This window comes from Hemiscyllium ocellatum, chromosome 13 (genome assembly GCF_020745735.1).
Source record: "Hemiscyllium ocellatum isolate sHemOce1 chromosome 13, sHemOce1.pat.X.cur, whole genome shotgun sequence".
Classification (NCBI taxonomy): Eukaryota; Metazoa; Chordata; class Chondrichthyes; order Orectolobiformes; family Hemiscylliidae; genus Hemiscyllium; species Hemiscyllium ocellatum.
The window spans coordinates 2,160,455-2,187,271 of record NC_083413.1 but is presented as its reverse complement, the minus strand read 5'-3'; the positions used below and the strand labels follow the sequence as shown (position 1 = coordinate 2,187,271).

The 26,817-nt window shown below is 45.6% G+C and overlaps 1 protein-coding gene across 1 annotated transcript in view; it reads right to left on the bottom strand.

Annotated features, from left to right (window-relative positions):
• nyap2a (neuronal tyrosine-phosphorylated phosphoinositide-3-kinase adaptor 2a) overlaps positions 1 to 26,817 on the bottom strand; it is a 387,416-nt gene that overhangs the window by 101,058 nt on the left and 259,541 nt on the right. Inside the window, exon 3 of the mRNA XM_060833977.1 lies at positions 5,808 to 5,817. Within this exon, the coding sequence (XP_060689960.1) occupies positions 5,808 to 5,817 (10 nt within the window). The remainder of the gene's footprint in view (positions 1 to 5,807; positions 5,818 to 26,817) is intronic.

The following is a 26,817-nucleotide window of genomic DNA, read 5'->3' as shown; positions in this document are numbered from 1 at the left end:
CAGCTCTGCAACTTATCTATATCCCGCTGTAACCTACCACTTCCTTCCTCACTATCCACAACTCCACCGACTTTTGTGTCATCCGCAAACTTGCTTACCCAGCTTTCAAGCCCTTCCTCTAGATCATTTATAAAGATAACAAAAAGCAATGGTCCCAAAACAGATCCTTGTGGTACACCGCTAGTAACTGCGCTCCAAGATGAACATAATCCATCAACTACTACCCTCTGTCTCCTTCCAGCCAGCCAATTCCTAATCCAAACCTCTAATGTATCCTCAATGCCATACCTCCAAAGTTTTAGCATTAGCCTACCATGGGGAACCTTATCGAACGCCTTACTAAAATCCATATACACAACATCTACTGCTTTACCCTCATCCACTTCCTTAGTCACCTTCTCAAGGAACTCAATAAGGTTTGTGAGGCACGACCTGCCCTTCACAAAACCATGCTGGCTATCCCTGATCACGTTATTCCTACCCAGATGTTCATAAATCTTATCCCTTACCATTCTCTCTAAGACTTTGCCCACCACTGAAGTCAGACTCACTGGCCTATAGTTACTAGGGCTATCCCTACTCCCTTTCTTGAACAATGGGATCACATTCGCTATCCTCCAGTCCTCTGGTACTGTTCCCGTTGACAATGACGACATAAAAATCCAGGCCAATGGCTCTGCTATCTCCTCCCTAGCTTCCCATAGGATCCTGGGGTAAATGCCATCAGGCCCAGGAGACTTATCTATATTCATCCTTTCCAATATTCCCAAAACCTCTTCCCTGCATATTTCCAGGGCATCCATTCTAATTATTTGTGATTCCATATTCACATCAGCAACAGTGTCCTGTTCCTGAGTGAATACTGATGAAAAGTACTGATTTAATGTCTCTCCAATCTCCTCCGCCTCCACACACAACTTCCCACTACTATCCTTGACTGGACCGATACCTACCCTAGTCATCCTTTTATTCTTGACATACCTATAGAAAGCCTTTGGGTTTTCCCTAATCCTACCAGCTAAAGACTTTTCATGTCCCCTTCTCGCTTCTCTTAGCTCCCTCTTTAGCTCCTTCCTGGCTACCTTATAACTCTCAATCGCCCCTACTGAACCTTCACGCCTCATCTTTACATATGCCGCCTTCTTCCCTTTCACAAGGGACTCCAATTCCTTACTAAACCACGGCTGCCTCACAAGGCCCTTTACACCATGCCTGACTGGTACATACCTATCGAGGACACGCAGTAGCTGCTCCTTGAACAATCCCCACATCTCATTAGTGTTCTTCTCTTGAAGCCTGTTTTTCCAATCCACACAACCTAAGTCATGCCTCACTGCATCATAATTTCCCTGCCCCCAGCTATAGCTCTTGCCCTGCGGCGCACGATTATCCCTCTCCATCACTAAAGTAAAAGTCACCGAGTTGTGGTCACTGTCCCCGAAGTGCTCACCTACCTCCAAGTCTAACACCTGGCCTGGTTCATTACCTAGAACCAAATCCAATATAGCCTCCCCTCTTGTTGGCCTGTCGACATATTGTGTCAGGAAACCCTCCTGCACACATTGTACAAACACCGACCCATCTAATGAACTCGAGCTATAGCTCTCCCAGTCAATATCTGGGAAGTTAAAGTCCCCCATAACAACCACCCTGCTACCTTCACTCTTTTCCTGAATCATCCTCGCAATATTATCCTCTACTTCTCTAGGACTATTAGGAGGCCTGTAGAAAACACCTAACAGGGTGACCTCACCTTTCCTATTTCTAACCTCAGCCCAAACTACCTCAGATGGCAAGTCCTCTTCCATCGTCCATTCCACTGCTGTGATACTGTCTTTGACAAGTAATGCCACGCCTCCCCCTTTTTTACCCCCATGTCTGATCCTACTAAAACATTTGAACCCTGGAACGTGCAACAGCCATTCTTGTCCCTGTTCTACCCACGTCTCTGTAATGGCCACAACATCGAAGTCCCAGGTACCAACCCACGCTGCAAGTTCACCTACCTTATTCCTTATACTTCTGGCATTGAAGTATACACACTTCAATCCACCTTTCTGGTTACAGGCACCCTCCTTAGAGATCGCTGCATTATTCCTAACCTCCCTACACTCAAGGTCCTGTACCCTAAAGCTACAGTCCTGGTTCCCATGCCCCCGTGGAGTTAGTTTAAACCCTCCCAAAGAGCACTAGCAAACCTCCCCCCAAGGACACTGGTGCCCCTCAGGTTCAGGTGTAGCCCATCCTTTTTATAGAGGTCCCACCTTCCCCAGAAAGGACCCCAGTTGTCCAGAAACCGGAATCCCTCCCTCCTGCACCATCCCTGTAGCCACGCATTTAACTGCTCTCTCTCCCTATTCCTCGACTCTCTATCACGTGGCACGGGTAACAAACCAGAGACTACAACTCTGTTTGTTCTAACTCTGAGCTTCCAACCTAGCTCCCTGAAAGCCTGTCTGACATCCTCACCCTTCTTCCTACCTATATCGTTGGTGCCAACGTGGACCACGATCTGGGGCTGCTCCCCCTCCCCCTTAAGGACCCGGAAAACACGATCAGCGACATCACGTACCCTTGCACCTGGGAGGCAACATACCAAACGTGAGTCCCTGTCGCCCCCACAAAACCGTCTGTCTGTACCCCTCACTATTGAGTCCCCAAGAACTATTGCTCTACCTTTCTCCACCCTACCCTTCTGAGCAATGGGGCCAGGCTCCGTGCCAGAGGCCTGAACCTCGTTGCTTGCCCCTGGTAAGTCATCCCCCCCACAAGTATCCAAAACGGTATACTTGTTCTTGAGGGGAATGACCGCAGGGGGTCCCTGCACTGGCCTCCTCCTCCCACTCCCCCTCACTGTCACCCATCTATCTTGAACTTTCGGAGTAACTACTTGCCTAAAGCTCCGATCTATGACCTCCTCTGCCTCCCGAATGATCCGCAGTTCATCCAACTCCAGCTCCAGTTCCCTAACACGGGTTTGGAGGAGCTGGAGATGGGTGCACTTCTTGCAAGTGTACTCAGCAGGGACGCTAATGGCTTCCCTCACCTCATACATGTTGCAAGTGGAACATTGCCCTCTCTGCACTGCCATCCCTCTAAAAGTAAGCTTTCCTTAGTAGAGTTAGGTGTAGATTCAGACCAGAGTGGAGTTAGGAGTTGTTTCAGACCCGAGTAGAGTTAGGTGTAGTTTCAGACCCGTGTAGAGTTAGGTGTTGTTTCAGACGCGAGTAGAGTTAGGTGTTGTTTCAGATCTGAGTAGAGTTAGGTGTTGTTTCAGACCTGAGTAGAGTTAGGTGTTGTTTCAGACCTGAGTAAAGTTAGGTGTTGTTACAGACCCGAGTAGAGTTAGGTGTTGTTTCAGACCTGAGTAGAGTTATGTGTTGTTTCAGACCTGAGTAGAGTTAGGTGTTGTTTCAGACCCGAGTAGAGTTATGTGTTGTTTCAGACCCGAGTAGAGTTAGGTGTTGTTTCAGACCTGAGTAGAGTTAGGTGTTGTTTCAGACCTGAGTAGAGTTAGTTGTAGTTTCAGATCTGAGTGGAGTTAGGTGTTGTTCCGAACCGAGTAGAGTTAGTTGTAGTTTCAGACCTGAGTAGAGTTAGGTGTTGTTCCAGACCCGAGTAGAGTTAGGTGTTGTTTCAGACCTGAGTAGAGTTAGGTGTTGTTTCAGACCTGAGTAGAGTTAGGTGTAGTTTCAGACCCGAGTAGAGTTAGGTGTTGTTTCAGACCTGAGCAGAGTTTGGTGTTGTTTGAGGCCTGAGTAGAGTTAGGTGTTGTTTCAGACCCAAGTAGAGTTAGGTGTTGTTTCAGAGCCAAGTAGATTTAGGGGTTGTTTCAGACCTGAGTAGAGTTAGGTGTTGTTTCAGACCTGAGTAGAGTTAGCTGTAGTTTCAGACCTGAGTAGAGTTAGGTTTTGTTTCAGACCTGAGTAGAGTTAGATGTTGTTTCAGACCCGAGTAGAGTTACGAGTTGTTTCAGACCTGAGTAGAGTTAGGTGTTGTTTCAGACCTGAGTAGAGTTAGTTGTAGTTTCAGATCTGAGTGGAGTTAGGTGTTGTTCCGAACCGAGTAGAGTTAGTTGTAGTTTCAGACCCGAGTAGAGTTAGGTGTTGTTTCTGTCGCGAGTAGAGTTAGGGGTTGTTTCAGACCTGAGTATAGTTAGGTGTTGTTTCATACCCGAGTGGAGTTAGGTGTTGTTTCCGAACCGAGTAGAGTTAGGTGTTGTTACAGACCGAGTAGAGTTATGTGTTGTTTCAGACCGGAGGAGAGATAGGTGTTGTTTCAGACCCGAGTAGAGTTAGGTGTTGTTTCAGACCGGAGGAGAGATAGGTGTTGTTTCAGGACCAAGTAGAGTTAGGTGTTGTTTCAGACCCGAGTAGAGTTAGGTGTGGTTTCAGGCCCGAGTAGAGTTATGTGTTGTTTCATACCCGAGTAGAGTTAGGTGTTGTTTCAGACCTGAGTAGAGTTATGTGTAGTTTCAGACCCGAGTAGAGTTAGGTGTTGTTTCAGACCCGAGTAGAGTTAGGTGTTGTTTCAGACCTGAGTAGAGTTATGTGTTGTTTCAGACCTGAGTAGAGTTAGGTGTTGTTTCAGACCCGAGTAGAGTTAGGTGTTGTTTCAGACCCGAGTAGAGTTAGGTGTAGTTTCAGACCCGAGTAGAGTTAGGTGTTGTTTGAGACCTGAGTAGAGTTAGGTGTTGTTTCAGACCCAAGTAGAGTCAGGTGTTGTTTCAGACCCGAGTACAGTTAGGTGTTGTTTCAGACCCGAGTAGAGTTAGGGGTTACATAGAACATAGAACATAGAAAGATACAGCGCAGTACAGGCCCTTCGGCCCTCGATGTTGCGCCGACCGAATCCTACCTAACCTACACTAGCCCAATAACTTCCAAATGCCTATCCAATGCCCGCTTAAATGCCCATAAAGAAGGAGAGTTCACCACTGCTACTGGCAGGGCATTCCATGAACTCACAACCCGCTGTGTAAAGAATCTACCCCTAACATCTGTCCTATACCTACCACCCCTTAATTTAAAGCTGTGTCCCCTAGTAACACCTGACTCCATTAGTGGTAAAAGGTTCTCAGTGTCGACCCTATCTAAACCCCTAATCATCTTATACACCTCTATCAAATCTCCCCTAAACCTTCTCTTCTCCAATGAGAACAGCCCCAAGTGCCTCAGCCTTTCCTCATAAGATTTTCCGACCATTCCAGGCAACATCCTGGTAAACATCCTCTGCACTCGTTCCAATGCCTCCACATCCTTCCTATAGTATGGCGACCAAAACTGCACACAATACTCCAGATGAGGCCGCACCAGAGTCTTATACAGTTGCAACATGACCTCAGGACTCCGGAACTCAATTCCTCTACCAATAAAGCCCAGTACACCATATGCCTTCCTCACAGCACTATTTACCTGGGTGGCAACTTTCAGAGATCTGTGTACATGGACACCAAGATCCCTCTGCTCATCCACACTACCAAGTAGCCTACCATTAGCCCAGTAATCCATCTTCTTGTTATTCCTACCAAAGTGAATGACTTCACACTTAGCTCCATTGAATTCCATTTGCCACCTTTCTGCCCAGCTCTGCAACTTATCTATATCCCGCTGTAATCTACCACTTCCTTCCTCACTATCCACAACTCCACCGACTTTTGTGTCATCCGCAAACTTGCTTACCCAGCTTTCAAGCCCTTCCTCTAGATCATTTATAAAGATAACAAAAAGCAATGGTCCCAAAACAGATCCTTGTGGTACACCGCTAGTAACTGCACTCCAAGGTGAACATAGTCCATCAACTACTACCCTCTGTCTCCTTCCAGCCAGCCAATTCCTAATCCAAACCTCTAATGTATCCTCAATGCCATACCTCCGTAGTTTTAGCATTAGCCTACTATGGGGAACCTTATCGAACGCCTTACTAAAATCCATATACACAACATCTACTGCTTTACCCTCATCCACTTCCTTAGTCACCTTCTCAAAGAACTCAATAAGGTTTGTGAGGCACGACCTGCCCTTCACAAAACCATGCTGGCTATCCTTGATCACGTTATTCCTATCCAGATGTTCATAAATCTTATCCCTTACCATTCTCTCTAAGACTTTGCCCACCACTGAAGTCAGACTCACTGGCCTATAGTTACTAGGGCTATCCCTACTCCCTTTCTTGAACAAGGGGACCACATTCGCTATCCTCCAGTCCTCTGGTACTATTCCCGTTGACAATGACGACATAAAAATCCAGGCCAATGGCTCTGCTATCTCCTCCCTAGCTTCCCATAGGATCCTAGTGTAAATGCCATCAGGCCCAGGAGACTTATCTATATTCATCCTTTCCAATATTCCCAGAACCTCTTCCCTGCATATTTCCAGGCCATCCATTCTAATCATTTGTGACTCCATATTCACGTCAGCAACAGTGTCCTGTTCCTGAGTGAATACTGATGAAAAGTATTGATTTAATGTTTCTCCAATCTCCTCCGCCTCCACACACAACTTCCCACTACTATCCTTGACTGGACCGATACCTACCCTAGTCATCCTTTTATTCCTGACATACCTATAGAAAGCCTTTGGGTTTTCCCTAATCCTACCAGCTAAAGACTTTTCATGTCCCCTTCTCGCTTCTCTTAGCTCTCTCTTTAGATCCTTCCTGGCTACCTTATAACTCTCTATCGCCCCAACTGAACCTTCACGCCTCATCTTTACATATGCCGCCTTCTTCCCTTTCACAAGGGACTCCAATTCCTTACTAAACCACGGCTGCCTCACAAGGCCCTTTACACCATGCCCGACCGGTACATACTCATCGAGGACATGTAGTAGCTGCTCCTTGAACAATCCCCACATCTCATTAGTGTTCTTCTCTTGAAGCCTGTTTTTCCAATCCACACATCCTAAGTCATGCCTCACTGCATCATAATTTCCCTGCCCCCCGCTATAACTCTTGCCCTGCGGCGCACACTTATCCCTCTCCATCACTAAAGTAAAAGTCACCGAGTTGTGGTCACTGTCCCCGAAGTGCTCACCTACCTCCAAGTCTAACACCAGGCCTGGTTCATTACCTAGAACCAAATCCAGTATAGCCTCACCTCTTGTTGGCCTGTCTACATATTGTGTCAGGAAACCCTCCTGCACACATTGGACAAACACTGACCCATCTAATGAACTCGAGCTATAGCTCTCCCAGTCAATATCTGGGAAGTTAAAGTCCCCCATAACAACCACCCTGCTACCTTCACTCTTTTCCTGAATCATCCTCGCAATATTATCCTCTACTTCTCTCGGACTATTAGGAGGCATGTAGAAAACACCTAACAGGGTGACCTCACCTTTCCTATTTCTAACCTCAGCCCAAACTACCTCAGATGGCAAGTCCTCTTCCATCGTCCATTCCACTGCTGTAATACTATCTTTGACAATAATGCCACACCTCCCCCTTTTTTACCCCCATGTCTGATCCTACTAAAACATTTAAACCCTGGAACCTGCAACAGCCATTCTTGTCCCTGTTCTAACCACGTCTCTGTAATGGCCACAACATCGAAGTCCCAGGTGCCAACCCACGCTGCAAGTACACCTACCTTATTTCTTATACTTCTGGCATTGAAGTATACACACTTCAATCCACCCTTCTGTTTACAGGCACCCTCCTTCGAGATCGCTGCATTATTCATAACCTCCCTACACTCAAGGTCCTGTACCCTAAAGCTACAGTCCAGGTTCCCATGCCCCGGCGGAGTTAGTTTAAACCCTTCCAAAGAGCACTAGCAAACCTCCCCCCAAGGATACTGGTGCCCCTCAGGTTCAGGTGTAGACCATCCTTTTTATAGAGGTCCCACCTTCCCCAGAAAGAAACCCAGTTGTCCAGTGTAATTGTCCAGTTAAGTGTAATTTCAGACCTGAGTAGAGTTAGGTGTTGTTTCAGACCCGAGTAGAGTTAGGTGTTGTTTCAGACCTGAGTAGAGTTAGGTGTTGTTTCAGACCCGAGTAGAGTTAGGTGTTGTTTCAGACCTGAGTAGATTTAGGTGTTATTTCATACCCGAGTAGAGTTTGGTGTTGTTTCAGACCCGAGTAGTGTTGGGTGTTGTTTCAGACCCGAGTAGAGTTAGGTGTTGTCTCAGACCTGAGTAGAGTTTGGTGTTGTTTCAGACCTGAGTAGAGTTAGGTGTTGTTTCATACCCGAGTAGAGTTTGGTGTTGTTTCAGACCCGAGTAGAGTTGGGTGTTGTTTCAGACCTGAGTAGAGTTTGGTGTTGGTTCAGACCGAGTAGATTTAGGTGTTGTTTCAGACCTGAGTATAGTTAGGTGTTGTTTCAGACTTGAGTATAGTTAGGTGTTGTTTCAGACCCGAGTAGAGTTAGGTGTTGTTTCAGACCGAGTAGAGTTAGGTGTTGTTTCAGACCCGAGTAGAGTTAGGTGTTGTTTCAGACCTGAGTATAGTTAGGTGTTGTTTCAGACCTGAGTAGAGTTAGGTGTTGTTTCAGACCCGAGTAGAGTTAGGTGTAGTTTCAGACCGGAGGAGAGATAGGTATTGTTTCAGACCCGAGTAGAGTTAGGTGTTGTTTCAGACCGGAGGAGAGATTGGTGTTGTTTCAGGACCGAGTAGAGTTAGGTGTTGTTTCAGACACGAGTAGAGTTAGGTTTTGTTTCAGACCCGAGTAGAATTAGGTGTTCTTTCAAACCAGAGTAGAGTTAGGTGTTGTTTCAGACCTGAGTAGAGTTAGGTGTTGTTTCAGACCAGAGTAGAGTTAGGTGAAGTTTCAGACCTGAGTAGAGTTAGGTGTTGTTTCAGACCTGAGTAGAGTTAGGTGTTGTTTCAGACCCGAGTAGAGTTAGGTGTTGTTTCAGACCTGAGTAGAGTTATGTGTTGTTTCACACCTGAGTAGAGTTTGGTGTTGTTTCAGACCCGAGTAGAGTTACGTGTTGTTTCAGACCTGAGTAGAGTTATGTGTTGTTTCAGACCCGAGTAGAGTTAGGTGTTGTTTCAGACCTGAGTAGAGTTAGGTGTTGTTTCAGACCCGAGTAGAGTTAGGTGTAGTTTCAGACCCGAGTACAGTTAGGTGTTATTTCAGAACCGGGTAGAGTTAGGGGTTGTTTCAGACCTGAGTAGAGTTAGGTGTAGTTTCAGCCCCGAGTAGAGTTAGGTGTTGTTTCAGACCTGAGCAGAGTTAGGTGTTGTTTCAGACCTGAGTAGAGTTAGGTGTTGTTTCAGACCCGAGTAGAGTTAGGTGTTGTTTCAGACCTGAGTTGAGTTAGGTGTTGTTTCAGACCCGAGTAGAATTAGGTGTAGTTTCAGACCCGAGTAGAGTTAGGTGTTGTTTCAGACCTGAGTAGATTTAGGTGTTGTTTCAGACCCGAGTAGAGTTAGGTGTTGTTTCAGACCCCAGTAGAGTTAGGTGTTGTTTCAGTCCTGAGTAGAGTTAGGTGTAGATTGAGAACAGAGTAGAATTAGGTGTTGTTTCAGACCCGAGTTGAGTTAGGTGTAGTTTCAGACCTTAGTAGAGTTAGGTGTAGTTTCAGACCCGAGTAGAGTTAGGTGTTGTTTCAGACCCGAGTAGAGTGAGGTGTTGTTTCAGACCCGAGTAGAGTGAGGTGCAGTTTCTGACCCGAGTAGAGTTAGGTGTTGTTTCAGACCCGAGTATAGTTAGGTGTTGTTTCAGACCCGAGTAGAGGTAGGAGTTGTTTCAGAAGCAAGTAGAGTTAGGTGTTGTTTCAGACCAGAGTAGAGTTAGGTGTTGTTTCAGAGCCGGGTAGAGTAAGGTGTTGTTTCAGACCTGATTAGAGTTAGGTGTCGTTTCAGACCCGAGTAGATTTAGGTGTTGTTTCAGACCTGTGTACAGTTAGGTGTTGTTTCAGACCTGAGTAGAGTTAGCTGTTGTTTCAGACCCGAGTAGAGTTTGGTGTTGTTTCAGACCTGAGGAGAGTTAGGTGTTGTTTCAGACCCGAGTAGAGTTAGGTGTTGTTTCAGACCTGAGTAGAGTTAGGTGTTGTTTCAGACCCGAGTAGAGTTAGGTGTTGTTTCAGACCCGAGTAGAGTTAGGTGTTGTTTCAGACCTGAGTTGAGTTAGGTGTTGTTTCAGACCCGAGTAGAGTTAGGTGTTGTTTCAGACCCCAGTAGAGTTAGGTGTTGTTTCAGACCTGAGTAGAGTTAGGTGTAGATTTTGAACAGATTAGAGTTACGTGTTGTTTCAGACCCGAGTAGAGTTAGGTGTAGTTTCAGACCCGAGTAGAGTTAGGTGTTGTTTCAGACCCGAGTAGACTGAGGTGTTGTTTCAGATCCGAGTAGAGTGAGGTGTAGTTTCTGACCCGAGTAGAGTTAGGTGTTGTTTCAGACCCGAGTATAGTTAGGTGTTGTTTCAGACCCGAGTAGAGGTAGGAGTTGTTTCAGACCCGAGTAGAGTTAGGTGTTGTTTCAGACCCGAGTATAGTTAGGTGTTGTTTCAGACCAGAGTAGTGTTAAGTGTTGTTTCAGAGCCGGGTAGAGTAAGGTGTTGTTTCAGACCAGAGTAGAGTTAGGTGTTGTTTCAGACCTGAGTAGAGTTAGGTGTTGTTTCAGACCCGTGTAGAGTTAGGTGTTGTTTCAGACCCGAGTAGAGTTAGGGGTTGTTTCAGACCTGAGTAGAGTTAGGTGTAGTTTCAGCCCCGAGTAGAGTTAGGTGTTGTTTCAGACCTGTGTAGAGTTAGGTGTTGTTTCAGACCTGAGTAGAGTTAGGTGTTGTTTCAGACCTGAGTAGAGTTAGGTGTTGTTTCAGACCCGAGTAGTGTTAGGTGTTGTTTCAGACCCGAGTTGAGTTAGGTGTTGTTTCAGACCCGAGTAGAATTAGGTGTAGTTTCTGACCCGAGTAGAGTTATGTGTTGTTTCAGACCCGAGTAGAGTTAGGTGTTGTTTCAGACCTGAGTAGAGTTAGGTGTTGTTTCAGACCCGTGTAGAGTTAGGTGTTGTTTCAGAACCGAGTAGAGTTAGGGGTTGTTTCAGACCTGAGTAGAGTTAGGTGTAGTTTCAGCCCCGAGTAGAGTTAGGTGTTGTTTCAGACCTGTGTAGAGTTAGGTGTTGTTTCAGACCTGAGTAGAGTTAGGTGTTGTTTCAGACCCGAGTAGTGTTAGGTGTTGTTTCAGACCCGAGTTGAGTTAGGTGTTGTTTCAGACCCGCGTAGAATTAGGTGTAGTTTCTGACCCGAGTAGAGTTAGGTGTTGTTTCAGACCCGAGTAGAGTTAGGTGTTGTTTCAGACCCGAGTTGAGTTAGGTGTTGTTTCAGACCCGAGTAGAATTAGGTGTAGTTTCTGACCCGAGTAGAGTTAGGTGTTGTTTCAGACCCGAGTAGAGTTAGGTGTTGTTTCAGACCTGAGTAGAGTTAGGTGTTGTTTCAGACCCGAGTTGAGTTAGGTGTAGTTTCAGACCTTAGTAGAGTTAGGTGTAGTTTCAGACCCGAGTAGAGTTAGGTGTTGTTTCAGACCCGAGTAGAGTGAGGTGTTGTTTCAGACCCAAGTAGAGTGAGGTGCAGTTTCTGACCCGAGTAGAGTTAGGTGTTGTTTCAGACGCGAGTATAGTTAGGTGTTGTTTCAGACCCGAGTAGAGGTAGGAGTTGTTTCAGAAGCAAGTTGAGTTAGGTGTTGTTTCAGAACCGGGTAGAGTAAGGTGTTGTTTCAGACCTGATTAGAGTTAGGTGTCGTTTCAGACCCGAGTAGATTTATGTGTTGTTTCAGACCTGAGTACAGTTAGGTGTTGTTTCAGACCCGAGTAGAGTTAGGTGTTGTTTCAGACCTGAGGAGAGTTAGGTGTTGTTTCAGACCCGAGTAGAGTTAGGTGTTGTTTCAGCCCTGAGTAGAGTTAGGTGTAGTTTCAGACCTGAGTCGAGTTAGGTGTTGTTTCAGACCTGAGTAGAGTTAGGTGTTGTTTCAGACCCGAGTCGAGTTAGGTGTTGTTTCAGACCAGAGTAGAGTTAGGTGTAGTTTCAGTCCCGAGTAGAGTTAGGTGTTGTTTCATACCCGAGTAGAAAATAGAACATAGAACATAGAAAAATACAGCGCAGTACAGGCCCTTCGGCCCTTGATGTTGCGCCGACCGTAGTCCACCTAACCTACACTAGCCCAATAACCTCCATAGGCTTCTCCAATGCCCGCTTAAATGACCATAAAGAGGGAGAGTTCACCAATGCTACTGGCAGGGCACTCCATGAGCTCACAACCCGCTGAGTAAAGAATCTTCCCCTAACATCTGTCCTATACCTACCACCCCCTAATTTAAAGCTGTGTCCTCTAGTAACAGCTGACTCCATTAACAGAAAAAGGTTCTCAGTGTCTACCCCATCTGAACCCCTAATCATTTTGTACACCTCTATCAAATCTCCCCAAACCTTCTTTTCTCCAATGAGAATAGCCCCAAGTGCCTCAGCCTTTCCTCATACGATCTTCCTACCATGCCAGGCAACATCCTGGTAAACCTCCTCTGCACTCGTTCCAGTGCCTCCACATCCTTCCTGTAGTATGGCGACCAAAACTGCACACAATACTCCAGATGAGGCCGCACCAGAGCCTTATACAACTGCAACATGACCTCAGGACTCTGGAACTCAATTCCTCTACCAATAAAGCCCAGTACACCATATGCCTTCCTCACAGCACTATTTACCTGGGTGGCAACTTTCAGAGATCTGTGTACATGGACACCAAGATCCCTCTGCTCATCCACACTACCAAGTAGCCCACCATTAGCCCAGTAATCCATCTTCTTGTTACTCCTACCAAAGTGAATGACTTCACACTTAGCTACATTGAACTCCATTTGCCACCTTTCTGCCCCGCTCTGCAACTTATCTATATCCCACTGTAACGTGCCACATCCTTCTTCGCGGTACACAACGCCACCGACTTTCGTGTCATGAGTTAGGTGTTGTTTCAGACCTGAGTAGAGTTAGGTGTTGTTTCAGACGTGAGTAGAGTTAGGTGTTTATTCAGAGCCGAGTAGAGTTAGGTGTTGTTTCAGACACGAGTAGTGTTAGATGCTGTTTCAGACCCGAGTAGAGTTAGGGGTTGTTTCAGACCCGAGTAGAGTTAGGTGTAGTTTCAGACCCGAGTAGAGTTAGGTGTTGTTTCAGACCCGAGTAGTGTTAGGTGTTGTTTCAGAGCCGAGTAGAGTTAGGTGTTGTTTCAGACCTGATTAGAGTTAGGTGTTGTTTCAGACGCAAGTAGAGTTAGGTGTTGTTTCAGACCTGAGTAGAGTTAGGTGTTGTTTCAGACATGAGTAGAGTTAGGTGTTGTTTCAGACCCGAGTAGAGTTAGGTGTAGTTTCAGACCTGAGTAGAGTTAGCTGTAGTTTGAGACCCGAGTAGAGTTAGGTGCTGTTTCAGACCTGAGTCGATTTAGTTGTAGTTTCAGACCCGAGTAGAGTTAGGTGTTGTTTCAGACCCGAGTGGAGTTAGGTGTTGTTTCAGACCCGAGTAGAGTTAGGTGTTGTTTCAGACCGAGTAGAGTTAGGTGTTTTTTCAGACCCGAGTAGAGTTAGGTGTTGTTTCAGACCCAAGTGGAGTTAGGTGTTGTTTCAGACCTGAGTAAAGTTAGGTGGTTGTTTCTGACCCGAGTAGAGTTGGGTGTTGTTTCAGTTCCGAGTAGAGTTAGGTTTTGTTTCAGAACAGGGTAGAGTTATGTGTTATTAGATTAGATTAGACTTACAGTGTGGAAACAGGCCCTTCGGCCCAACAAGTCCACACCGACCCGCCGAAGCGAAACCCACCCATACCCCTAACCTAACACTACAGGCAATTTATCATGGCCAATTCACCTGACCCGCACATCTTTGGACTGTGGGAGGAAACCGGAGCACCCGGAGGAAACCCACGCAGACACGGGGAGAACGTGCAAACTCCACACAGTCAGTCGCCTGAGTCGGGAATTGAACCCGGGTCTTCAGGCGCTGTGAGGCAGCAGTGCTAACCACTGTGCCACCGTGCCGCCCTTAAAGACCCGAGTCTTTCAGACCCGAGTATAGTTAGGTGTTGTTTCAGACCTGAGTAGAGTTAGGTGTTGATTCAGACCCGAGAAGTGTTAAGTGTTGTTTCAGAACCGAGTAGAGTTAGGTGTTGTTTCAGACCCGAGTAGAGTTAGGTGTTGTTTCAGACCCGAGTAGAGTTAGGTGTTGTTTCAGACCTGAGTAGAGTTAGGTGTTGTTTCTGTCCCGAGTAGAGTTAGGGGTTGTTTCAGACCGGAGGAGAGATAGGTGTTGTTTCAGACCCGAGTAGAGTTGGTGTTGTTTCAGACCGGAGGAGAGATAGGTGTTGTTTCAGGACCGAGTAGAGTTAGGTTTTGTTTCAGACCCGAGTAGAGTTAGGTGTTCTTTCAAACCAGAGTAGAGTTAGGTGTAGTTTCAGACCTGAGTAGAGTTAGGTGTTGTTTCAGACCTGAGTAGAGTTAGGTGTTGTTTCAGACCCGAGTAGAGTTCGGTGTTGTTTCAGACCTGAGTAGAGTTAGGTGTTGTTTCAGACCTGAGTAGAGTTAGGTGTTGTTTCAGACCCGAGTAGAGTTAGGCGTTGTTTCAGACCCGAGTAGAGTTAGGTGTTGTTTCAGACTTGAGTAGAGTGAGGTGTTGTTTCAGACCCGAGAAGAGTTAGGTGTAGATTCAGACCAGAGTAGAGTTAGGGATTGTTTCAGACCTGAGTAGAGTTAGGTGTTGTTTCAAACCCGAGTAGAGTTAGGGGTTGTTTCAGACCTGAGTAGAGTTAGATGTTGTTTCAGACCTGAGTAGAGTTAGGTGTTGTTTCAGACGCGAGTAGATTTAGGGGTTGTTTCAGGCCCGAGTAGAGTTAGGTGTTTTTTCAGACCTGAGAAGAGTTAGGTGTTGTTTCAGACCCGAGTAGATTTCGGTGTAGTTTCAGACCCGAGTAGAGTTAGGTGTTGTTTCAGACTTGAGTAGAGTGAGGTGTTGTTTCAGACCCGAGCAGAGTTAGGTGTTGTTTCAGACCTGAGTCGAGTTTGGTGTTGTTTCAGACTTGAGTAGAGTGAGGTGTTGTTTCAGACCCGAGTAGAATTAGGTGTTGTTTCAGACCTGAGTAGAGTTAGGTGTTGTTTCAGACCTGAGTAGTGTTAGTTGTTGTTTCAGGCCCTTGTAGAGTCAGGGGTTGTTTCAGACCTGAGTAGAGTTAGGTGTTGTTTCAGACCTGAGTAGAGTTAGGTGTTGTTTCAGGCCCGAGTTGAGTTAGGTGTTGTTTCAGACCTGAGTAGAGTTAGGTGTTGTTTCTGTCCCGAGTAGAGTTAGGGGTTGTTTCAGACCTGAGCATAGTTAGGTGTTGTTTCAGAACCGAGTGGAGTTAGGTGTTGTTTCCGAACCGAGTAGAGTTAGGTGTTGTTACAGACCGAGTAGAGTTAGGTGTTGTTTCAGACCGGAGGAGAGATAGGTGTTGTTTCAGGAACGAGTACAGTTAGGTTTTGTTTCAGACCCGAGTAGAGTTAGGTGTTCTTTCAAACCAGAGTAGAGTTAGGTGTAGTTTCAGACCTGAGTAGAGAAAGGTGTTGTTTCAGACCTGTGTAGTGTTAGGTGTTGTTTCAGACCCGAGTCGAGTTAGGTGTTGTTTCAGACCTGAGTAGAGTTGGGTGTTGTTTCAGACCTGAGTAGAGTTAGGGGTTTTTTCAGACCTGAGTAGAGTTAGGTGTTGTTTCAGACTTGAGTAGAGTTAGGTGTTGTTTCAGACCTGAGTAGAGTTAGGTGTTGTTTCAGACCTGAGTAGAATTCGGTGTTGTTTCAGACCCGAGTAGAGTTAGGTGTTTTTTCAGAGATGAGTAGAGTTGTGGGTTGTTTCAGATCCGAGTAGAGTTCGGTGTAGTTTCAGAGCCGAGTAGAGTTAGGTGTTGTTTCAGACTTGAATAGAGTTAGGTGTTGTTTCAGACCCGAGTAGAGTTAGGTGTTGTTTCAGACCTGAGTAGAGTTTGGTGTAGTTTCAGACCCGAGTAGAGTTATGTGTTGTTTCAGATTTGAGTAGAGTTAGGTGTTGTTTCCGATACGAGTAGATTTACGTGTTGTTTCAGACCCCAGTAGAGTTAGGTGTTGTTTCAGATACGAGTAGAGTTAGGGGTTGTTTCAGACCCGAGTAGAGTTAGGTGTTGTTTCAGATACGAGTAGAGTTAGGGGTAGTTTCAGACCCGAGTAGAGTTAGGTGTTGTTTCAGACACGAGTTGAGTTAGGTGTAGTTTCAGACCGAGTAGAGATAGTGGTTGTTTCAGACCTGAGTAGAGTTAGGGGTTGTTTCAGACCTGAGTAGAGTTAGGTGTTGTTTCAGACCCGAGTAGAGTGAGGTGTTGTTTCAGACCTGAGTAGAGTTAGGTGTTGTTTCAGACCCGAGTAGAGTTAGGGGTTGTTTGAGACCCGAGTAGAGTTAGGTGTTTTTTCAGACCTGAGGAGAGTTATGGGTTGTTTCAGACCCGAGTAGAGTTCGGTGTTGTTTCAGACCCGAGTAGAGTTAGGTGTTGTTACAGACCTGAGTAGAATTAGGTGTTGTTTCAGACCCGAGTAGAGTTAGGTGTTTTTTCAGAGATGAGTAGAGTTGTGGGTTGTTTCAGATCCGAGTAGAGTTCGGTGTAGTTTCAGAGCCGAGTAGAGTTAGGTGTTGTTTCAGACTTGAATAGAGTTAGGTGTTGTTTCAGACCCGAGTAGAGTTAGGTGTTGTTTCAGACCTGAGTAGAGTTTGGTGTTGTTTCAGAACCGAGTAGAGTTAGATGTAGTTTCAGACCCGAGTAGAGTTATGTGTTGTTTCAGATTTGAGTAGAGTTAGGTGTTGTTTCCGATACGAGTAGATTTAGGTGTTGTTTCAGACCCCAGTAGAGTTAGGTGTTGTTTCAGATACGAGTACAGTTAGGGGTTGTTTCAGACCCGAGTAGAGTTAGGTGTTGTTTCAGATACGAGTAGAGTTAGGGGTAGTTTCAGACCCGAGTAGAGTTAGGTGTTGTTTCAGACACGAGTTGAGTTAGGTGTAGTTTCAGACCGAGTAGAGATAGGGGTTGTTTCAGACCTGAGTAGAGTTAGGGGTTGTTTCAGACCTGAGTAGAGTTAGGTGTTGTTTCAGACCCGAGTAGAGTTAGGTGTTGTTTCAGACCTGAGTAGAGTTAGGTGTTGTTTCAGACCCGAGTAGAGTTAGGGGTTGTTTGAGACCCGAGTAGAGTTAGGTGTTTTTTCAGACCTGAGGAGAGTTATGGGTTGTTTCAGACCCGAGTAGAGTTCGGTGTTGTTTCAGACCCGAGTAGAGTTAGGTGTTGTTACAGACCCGAGTAGTGTTAGGTGTTGTTTCAGACCTGAGTAGAGTTAGGAGTTGTTTCAGACGTGAGTAGAGTTAGGTGTTTATTCCGAGCCGAGTAGAGTTAGGTGTTGTTTCAGACCCGAGGAGAGTTAGATGTTGTTTCAGATACGAGTAGAGTTAGGTGTTGTTTCAGACCCCAGTAGAGTTAGATGTTGTTTCAGATACGAGTAGAGTTAGGTGTTGTTTCAGACCTGAGTAGAGTTAGGTGTTGCTTCAAATACGAGTAGAGTTAGGGGTTGTTTCAGACCCGAGTCGAGTTAGGTGTTGTTTCAGATACGAGTAGAGGTAGGTGTTGTTTCAGACCCGAGTAGAGCTAGGTGTTGTTTCAGACCCGAGTAGAGTTAGGGGTTGTTTCAGACCTGAGTAGTGTAAGGTGTTGTTTCAGACCCGAGTAGAGTTAGGTGTCGTTTCAGAACGGATAAAGTTAGGTGTTGTTTCAGACCCGAGTAGTGTTAGGTGTTGTTTCAGACCTGAGTAGCGTTAGGTGTTGATACAGACCCGAGTAGTGTTAGGTGTTGTTTCAGACCTGAGTAGAGTTATGTGTTGTTTCAGACCCGAGTTGTTGGTGTTGTTTCAGATCTGAGTAGAGTTAGGTGTTGATTCAGACCTGAGTGAGTGAGGTGTCGTATCAGTCCCGAGTAGAGTTAGGTGTTGTTTCAGACCCGAGTAGAGTTAGGTGTTGTTTCAGACTTGAGTAGAGTTAGGTGTTGTTTCCGATACGAGTAGAGTTAGGTGTTGTTTCAGACCCGAGTAGAGTTAGGTGTTGTTTCAGATACGAGTAGAGTTAGGGGTTGTTTCAGACCCGAGTAGAGTTAGGTGTTGTTTCTGATACGAGTAGAGTTAGGGGTAGTTTCCGACCCGAGTAGAGTTAGGTGTTGTTTCAGATACGAGTAGAGGTAGGTGTTGTTTCAGACCCGAGTAGAGCTAGCTGTTGTTTCAGATTCGAGTAGAGTTAGGCGTTGCTTCAGACTCGAGTAGAGTTAGATGTTGTTTCAGACCCGAGTCGAGTTAGGTGTTGTTTCATACCTGAGTAGAGTTAGGTGTTGTTTGAGACCGGGGAAAGTTTGGTGTTGTTTCAGACCCGAGTAGAGTTAGGTGTTGTTTCAGACCCGAGTAGTGTAAAGTGTTGTTTCAGACCTGAGTAGAGTTAGGGGTTGTTTCAGACCTGAGTAGAGTTAGGTGTTGTTTCAGACCCGAGTAGAGTAAGGTGTTGTTTCAGACCTGAGTAGAATTCGTGGTTGTTTCAGACCTGAGAAGAGTTAGGTGATTTTTGAGACCCGAGTAGAGTTAGGTGTTGTTTCAGACCTGAGTACAGTTCGGGGTTGTTTCTGACCAGAGTAGAGTTAGGGATTGTTTGAGACCCGAGTAGAGTTAGGTGTTGTTTCAGACCTGAGTACAGTTCGGGGTTGTTTCAGATCAGAGTAGAGTTAGGTATTGTTTGAGACCCGAGTAGAGTTGGGTGTTGTTTCAGACCTGAGTAGAGTTAAGGGTTGTTTCAGACCTGAGTAGAGTTAGGTGTTGTTTCAGGCCCGAGTAGAGTTAGGGGTTGTTTCAGACCAGATTAGAGATGGGGTTGTTTCAGACCCGAGTAGCGTTAGGGGATGTTTCTGAGCTGAGTAGTGTTAGGTGTTGTTCAGACCCGAGTAGAGTTAGGTGTTGTTTCAGACCTGAGTAGAGTTAGGTGTTGTTTAAGACCCGAGTAGAGTTAGGGGTTGTTTCAGACCCGAGTAGAGTTAGGTGTTGTTTCAGACCCGAGTAGAGTCAGGTGTTGTTTCAGACCTGAGTAGAGTTAGGTGTTGTTTCAGACCCGAGTAGAGTTAGGTGTTGTTTCAGACCTGAGTAGAGTTAGGTGTTGTTTCAGACCCGAACAGTGTAAGGTGTTGTTTCAGACCTGAGTAGAGTTAGGGGTTGTTTCAGACCTGAGTAGTGTTAGGTGTTGTTTCAGACCTGAGTAGAGTTCGGGGTTGTTTCTGACCCGAGTAGAGTTAGGTGTTGTTTCAGACCTGAGTAGAATTAGGGGTTGTTTCAGACCTGAGAAGAGTTAGGTGTTCTTTGAGACCCGAGTAGAGTTAGGTGTTGTTTCAGACCTGAGTACAGTTCGGGGTTGTTTCAGACCAGAGTAGAGTTAGGGATTGTTTGAGACCCGAGTAGAGTTAGGTGTTGTTTTAGACCTGAGTAGAGTTAGGGGTTGTTTCAGACCTGAGTAGAGTTAGGTGTTGTTTCAGGCCCGAGTAGAGTTAGGGGTTGTTTCAGACCAGATTACAGATGGGGTTGTTTCAGACCCGAGTTGCGTTAGGGGATGTTTCAGACCTGTGTAGTGTTAGGTGTTGTTTCAGACCCGAGTAGAGTTAGGTGTTGTTTCAGACCTGAGTAGAGTTGGGTGTTGTTTCAGACCTGAGTAGAGTTAGGGGTTTTTTCAGACCTGAGTAGAGTTAGGTGTTGTTTCAGACTTGAGTAGAGTTAGGTGTTGTTTCAGACCTGAGTAGAGTTAGGTGTTGTTTCAGACCTGAGTAGAGTTAGGTGTTGTTTCAGACCTGAGTAGAGTTTGGTGTTGTTTCAGACCCGAGTAGAGTTAGGTGTTTTTTCAGAGATGAGTAGAGTTGTGGGTTGTTTCAGATCCGAGTAGAGTTCGGTGTAGTTTCAGAGCCGAGTAGAGTTAGGTGTTGTTTCAGACTTGAGTAGAGTTAGGTGTTGTTTCAGACCCGAGTAGAGTTAGGTGTTGTTTCAGACCTGAGTAGAGTTTGGTGTTGTTTCAGAACCGAGTAGAGTTAGGTGTAGTTTCAGACCCGAGTAGAGTTATGTGTTGTTTCAGATTTGAGTAGAGTTAGGTGTTGTTTCCGATACGAGTAGATTTAGGTGTTGTTTCAGACCCCAGTAGAGTTAGGTGTTGTTTCAGATACGAGTAGAGTTAGGGGTTGTTTCAGACCCGAGTAGAGTTAGGTGTTGTTTCAGATACGGGTAGAGTTAGGGGTAGTTTCCGACCCGAGTAGAGTTAGGTGTTGTTTCAGATACGAGTAGAGGTAGGTGTTGTTTCAGACCCGAGTAGAGTTAGGTGTTGTTTCAGACACGAGTTGAGTTAGGTGTAGTTTCAGACCGAGTAGAGATAGGGGTTGTTTCAGACCTGAGTAGAGTTATGGGTTGTTTCAGACCTGAGTAGAGTTAGGTGTTGTTTCAGACCCGAGTAGAGTTAGGTGTTGTTTCAGACCTGAGTAGAGTTAGGTGTTGTTTCAGACCCGAGTAGAGTTAGGGGTTGTTACAGACCCGAGTAGTGTTAGGTGTTGTTTCAGACCTGAGTAGAGTTAGGAGTTGTTTCAGACGTGAGTAGAGTTAGGTGTTTATTCAGTGCCGAGTAGAGTTAGGTGTTTTTTCAGACCTGAGGAGAGTTATGGGTTGTTTCAGACCCGAGTAGAGTTCGGTGTTGTTTCAGACCCGAGTAGAGTTAGGTGTTGTTACAGACCCGAGTAGTGTTAGGTGTTGTTTCAGACCTGAGTAGAGTTAGGAGTTGTTTCAGACGTGAGTAGAGTTAGGTGTTTATTCAGAGCCGAGTTGAGTTAGGTGTTGTTTCAGACCCGAGTAGAGTTTGATGTTGTTTCAGATACGAGTAGAGTTAGGTGTTGTTTCAGACCCCAGTAGAGTTAGATGTTGTTTCAGATACGAGTAGAGTTAGGTGTTGTTTCAGACCTGAGTAGAGTTAGGTGTTGCTTCAGATACGAGTAGAGTTAGGGGTTGTTTCAGACCCGAGTCGAGTTAGGTGTTGTTTCAGATACGAGTAGAGGTAGGTGTTGTTTCAGACCCGAGTAGAGCTAGGTGTTGTTTCAGACCCGAGTAGAGTTAGGGGTTGTTTCAGACCTGAGTAGTGTAAGGTGTTGTTTCAGACCCGAGTAGAGTTAGGTGTCGTTTTAGACCCGAGTAGAGTTAGGTGTCGTTTCAGAACGGATAAAGTTAGGTGTTGTTTCAGACCCGAGTAGTGTTAGGTGTTGTTTCAGACCTGAGTAGCGTTAGGTGTTGATTCAGACCCGAGTAGTGTTAGGTGTTGTTTCAGACCTGAGTAGAGTTATGTGTTGTTTCAGACCCGAGTTGTTGGTGTTGTTTCAGATCTGAGTAGAGTTAGGTGTTGATTCAGACCTGAGTGAGTGAGGTGTCGTTTCAGTCCCGAGTAGAGTTAGGTGTTGTTTCAGACCCGAGTAGAGTTAGGTGTTGTTTCAGACTTGAGTAGAGTTATGTGTTGTTTCCGATACGAGTAGAGTTAGGTGTTGTTTCAGACCCGAGTAGAGTTAGGTGTTGTTTCAGATACGAGTAGAGTTAGGGGTTGTTTCAGACCCGAGTAGAGTTAGGTGTTGTTTCCGATACGAGTAGAGTTAGGGGTAGTTTCCGACCCGAGTAGAGTTAGGTGTTGTTTCAGATACGAGTAGAGCTAGCTGTTGTTTCAGATTCGAGTAGAGTTAGGCGTTGCTTCAGACCCGAGTAGAGTTAGATGTTGTTTCAGACCCGAGTCGAGTTAGGTGTTGTTTCATACCTGAGTAGAGTTAGGTGTTGTTTGAGACCGGGGAAAGTTTGGTGTTGTTTCAGACCCGAGTAGAGTTAGGTGTTGTTTCAGACCCGAGTAGTGTAAAGTGTTGTTTCAGACCTGAGTAGAGTTAGGGGTTGTTTCAGACCTGAGTAGAGTTAGGTGTTGTTTCAGACCGGAGTAGAGTAAGGTGTTGTTTCAGACCTGAGTAGAATTCGTGGTTGTTTCAGACCTGAGAAGAGTTAGGTGTTTTTTGAGACCCGAGTAGAGTTAGGTGTTGTTTCAGACCTGAGTACAGTTCGGGGTTGTTTCTGACCAGAGTAGAGTTAGGGATTGTTTGAGACCCGAGTAGAGTTAGGTGTTGTTTCAGACCTGAGTACAGTTCGGGGTTGTTTCAGACCAGAGTAGAGTTAGGTATTGTTTGAGACCCGAGTAGAGTTGGGTGTTGTTTCAGACCTGAGTAGAGTTAAGGGTTGTTTCAGACCTGAGTAGAGGTAGGTGTTGTTTCAGGCCCGAGTAGAGTTAGGGGTTGTTTCAGTCCAGATTAGAGATGGGGTTGTTTCAGACCCGAGTAGCGTTAGGGGATGTTTCAGAGCTGAGTAGTGTTAGGTGTTGTTCAGACCCGAGTAGAGTTAGGTGTTGTTTCAGACCTGAGTAGAGTTAGGTGTTGTTTAAGACCCGAGTAGAGTTAGGGGTTGTTTCAGACCCGAGTAGAGTTAGGTGTTGTTTCAGACCCGAGTAGAGTCAGGTGTTGTTTCAGACCTGAGTAGAGTTAGGTGTTGTTTCAGACCCGAGTAGAGTTAGGTGTTGTTTCAGACCCGAGTAGTGTAAGGTGTTGTTTCAGACCTGAGTAGAGTTAGGGGTTGTTTCAGACCTGAGTAGAGTTAGGTGTTGTTTCAGCCCCGAGTAGTGTAAGGTGTTGTTTCAGACCTGAGTAGAGTTAGGGGTTGTTTCAGACCTGAGTAGTGTTAGGTGTTGTTTCAGACCTGAGTAGAGTTCGGGGTTGTTTCTGACCCGAGTAGAGTTTGGTGTTGTTTCAGACCTGAGTAGAATTAGGGGTTGTTTCAGACCTGAGAAGAATTAGGTGTTCTTTGAGACCCGAATAGAGTTAGGTGTTGTTTCAGACCTGAGTACAGTTCGGGGTTGTTTCAGACCAGAGTAGAGTTAGGGATTGTTTGAGACCCGAGTAGAGTTAGGTGTTGTTTCAGACCTGAGTAGAGTTAGGGGTTGTTTCAGACCTGAGTAGAGTTAGGTGTTGTTTCAGGCCCGAGTAGAGTTAGGGGTTGTTTCAGACCAGATTACAGATGGGGTTGTTTCAGACCCGAGTTGCGTTAGGGGATGTTTCAGACCTGTGTAGTGTTAGGTGTTGTTTCAGACCCGAGTAGAGTTAGGTGTTGTTTCAGACCTGAGTAGAGTTGGGTGTTGTTTCAGACCTGAGTAGAGTTAGGGGTTTTTTCAGACCTGAGTAGAGTTAGGTGTTGTTTCAGACTTGAGTAGAGTTAGGTGTTGTTTCAGACCTGAGTAGAGTTAGGTGTTGTTTCAGACCTGAGTAGAGTTAGGTGTTGTTTCAGACCTGAGTAGAATTAGGTGTTGTTTCAGACCCGAGTAGAGTTAGGGGTTTTTTCAGACCTGAGTAGAGTTGTGGGTTGTTTCAGACTTGAACAGAGTTAGGTGTTGTTTCAGACCCGAGTAGAGTTAGGTGTTGTTTCAGATACGAGTAGAGTTAGGTGTTGTTTCAGACCCGAGTAGAGTTAGGTGTTGTTTCCGATACGAGTAGAGTTAGGGGTAGTTTCCGACCCGAGTAGAGTTAGGTGTTGTTTCAGATACGAGTAGAGCTAGCTGTTGTTTCAGATTCGAGTAGAGTTAGGCGTTGCTTCAGACCCGAGTAGAGTTAGATGTTGTTTCAGACCCGAGTCGAGTTAGGTGTTGTTTCATACCTGAGTAGAGTTAGGTGTTGTTTGAGACCGGGGAAAGTTTGGTGTTGTTTCAGACCCGAGTAGAGTTAGGTGTTGTTTCAGACCCGAGTAGTGTAAAGTGTTGTTTCAGACCTGAGTAGAGTTAGGGGTTGTTTCAGACCTGAGTAGAGTTAGGTGTTGTTTCAGACCCGAGTAGAGTAAGGTGTTGTTTCAGACCTGAGTAGAATTCGTGGTTGTTTCAGACCTGAGAAGAGTTAGGTGTTTTTTGAGACCCGAGTAGAGTTAGGTGTTGTTTCAGACCTGAGTACAGTTCGGGGTTGTTTCTGACCAGAGTAGAGTTAGGGATTGTTTGAGACCCGAGTAGAGTTAGGTGTTGTTTCAGACCTGAGTACAGTTCGGGGTTGTTTCAGACCAGAGTAGAGTTAGGTATTGTTTGAGACCCGAGTAGAGTTGGGTGTTGTTTCAGACCTGAGTAGAGTTAAGGGTTGTTTCAGACCTGAGTAGAGGTAGGTGTTGTTTCAGGCCCGAGTAGAGTTAGGGGTTGTTTCAGACCAGATTAGAGATGGGGTTGTTTCAGACCCGAGTAGCGTTAGGGGATGTTTCAGAGCTGAGTAGTGTTAGGTGTTGTTCAGACCCGAGTAGAGTTAGGTGTTGTTTCAGACCTGAGTAGAGTTAGGTGTTGTTTAAGACCCGAGTAGAGTTAGGGGTTGTTTCAGACCCGAGTAGAGTTAGGTGTTGTTTCAGACCCGAGTAGAGTCAGGTGTTGTTTCAGACCTGAGTAGAGTTAGGTGTTGTTTCAGACCCGAGTAGAGTTAGGTGTTGTTTCAGACCCGAGTAGTGTAAGGTGTTGTTTCAGACCTGAGTAGAGTTAGGGGTTGTTTCAGACCTGAGTAGAGTTAGGTGTTGTTTCAGACCCGAGTAGTGTAAGGTGTTGTTTCAGACCTGAGTAGAGTTAGGGGTTGTTTCAGACCTGAGTAGTGTTAGGTGTTGTTTCAGACCTGAGTAGAGTTCGGGGTTGTTTCTGACCCGAGTAGAGTTAGGTGTTGTTTCAGACCTGAGTAGAATTAGGGGTTGTTTCAGACCTGAGAAGAATTAGGTGTTCTTTGAGACCCGAATAGAGTTAGGTGTTGTTTCAGACCTGAGTACAGTTCGGGGTTGTTTCAGACCAGAGTAGAGTTAGGGATTGTTTGAGACCCGAGTAGAGTTAGGTGTTGTTTCAGACCTGAGTAGAGTTAGGGGTTGTTTCAGACCTGAGTAGAGTTAGGTGTTGTTTCAGGCCCAAGTAGAGTGAGGGGTTGTTTCAGACCAGATTACAGATGGGGTTGTTTCAGACCCGAGTTGCGTTAGGGGATGTTTCAGACCTGTGTAGTGTTAGGTGTTGTTTCAGACCCGAGTAGAGTTAGGTGTTGTTTCAGACCTGAGTAGAGTTGGGTGTTGTTTCAGACCTGAGTAGAGTTAGGGGTTTTTTCAGACCTGAGTAGAGTTAGGTGTTGTTTCAGACTTGAGTAGAGTTAGGTGTTGTTTCAGACCTGAGTAGAGTTAGGTGTTGTTTCAGACCTGAGTAGAGTTAGGTGTTGTTTCAGACCTGAGTAGAATTAGGTGTTGTTTCAGACCCGAGTAGAGTTAGGGGTTTTTTCAGACCTGAGTAGAGTTGTGGGTTGTTTCAGACTTGAATAGAGTTAGGTGTTGTTTCAGACCCGAGTAGAGTTAGGTGTTGTTTCAGACCTGAGTAGAGTTTGGTGTTGTTTCAGACCTGAGTAGAGTTAGGTGTAGTTTCAGACCCGAGTAGAGTTATGTGTTGTTTCAGATTTGAGTAGAGTTAGGTGTTGTTTCCGATACGAGTAGATTTAGGTGTTGTTTCAGACCCCAGTAGAGTTAGGTGTTGTTTCAGATACGAGTAGATTTAGGGGTTGTTTCAGACCCGAGTAGAGTTAGGTGTTGTTTCAGATACGAGTAGAGTTAGGGGTAGTTTCCGATCCGAGTAGAGTTAGGTGTTGTTTCAGATACGAGTAGAGGTAGGTGTTGTTTCAGACCCGAGTAGAGCTAGGTGTTGTTTCAGATTCGAGTAGAGTTAGGGGTTGCTTCAGACCCGAGTAGAGTTAGGTGTTGTTTCAGACCCGAGTAGAGTTAGGTGTCATTTCAGAACGGATAAAGTTAGGTGTAGTTTCAGAGCGAGTACAGTTCGGTCTTGTTTCCGACCCGAGTAGCGTTAGGTGTTGTTTTCGGCCCGAGTAGAGTTAGGGGTTGTTTCAGAACCGAGTAGAGTTAGGGGTTGTTTCAGTCCCGAGTAGAGTTAGGTGTTGATTCAGATCGAGTAGAGTTAGGTGTTGTTTCAGACTTGAGTACATTTAGGTGTTGTTTCAGACCTGAGTAGAGTTTGGTGTTGTTTCAGAACCGAGTAGAGTTAGGTGTAGTTTCAGACCCGAGTAGAGTTATGTGTTGTTTCAGATTTGAGTAGAGTTAGGTGTTGTTTCCGATACGAGTAGAGTTAGGTGTTGTTTCAGACCCCAGTAGAGTTAGGTGTTGTTTCAGATACGAGTATAGTTAGGGGTTGTTTCAGACCCGAGTAGAGTTAGGTGTTGTTTCAGATACGAGTAGAGTTAGGGGTAGTTTCCGACCCGAGTAGAGTTAGGTGTTGTTTCAGATACGAGTAGAGGTAGGTGTTGTTTCAGACCCGAGTAGAGCTAGGTGTTGTTTCAGATTCGAGTAGAGTTAGGGGTTGCTTCAGACCCGAGTAGAGTTAGGTGTTGTTTCAGACCTGAGTAGAGTTAGGTTTTGTTTCAGACCTGAGTAGAGTTAGGTGTTTTTTGAGACCGGGGAAAGTTTGGTTTGTTTCAGACCCGAGTAGAGTTAGGTTTTGTTTCAGACCCGAGTAGTGTAAGGTGTTGTTTCAGACCTGAGTAGAGTTAGGGGTTGTTTCAGACCTGAGTAGAGTTAGGTGTTGTTTCAGACCCGAGTAGAGTTAGGGGTTGTTTCAGACCTGCGTAGAATTCGGGGTTGTTTCAGTCCTGAGAAGAGTTAGGTGTTGTTTGAGACCCGAGCAGAGTTTGGTGTTGTTTCAGACCTGAGTAGAGTTTGGGGTTGTTTCAGACCAGAGTAGAGTTAGGG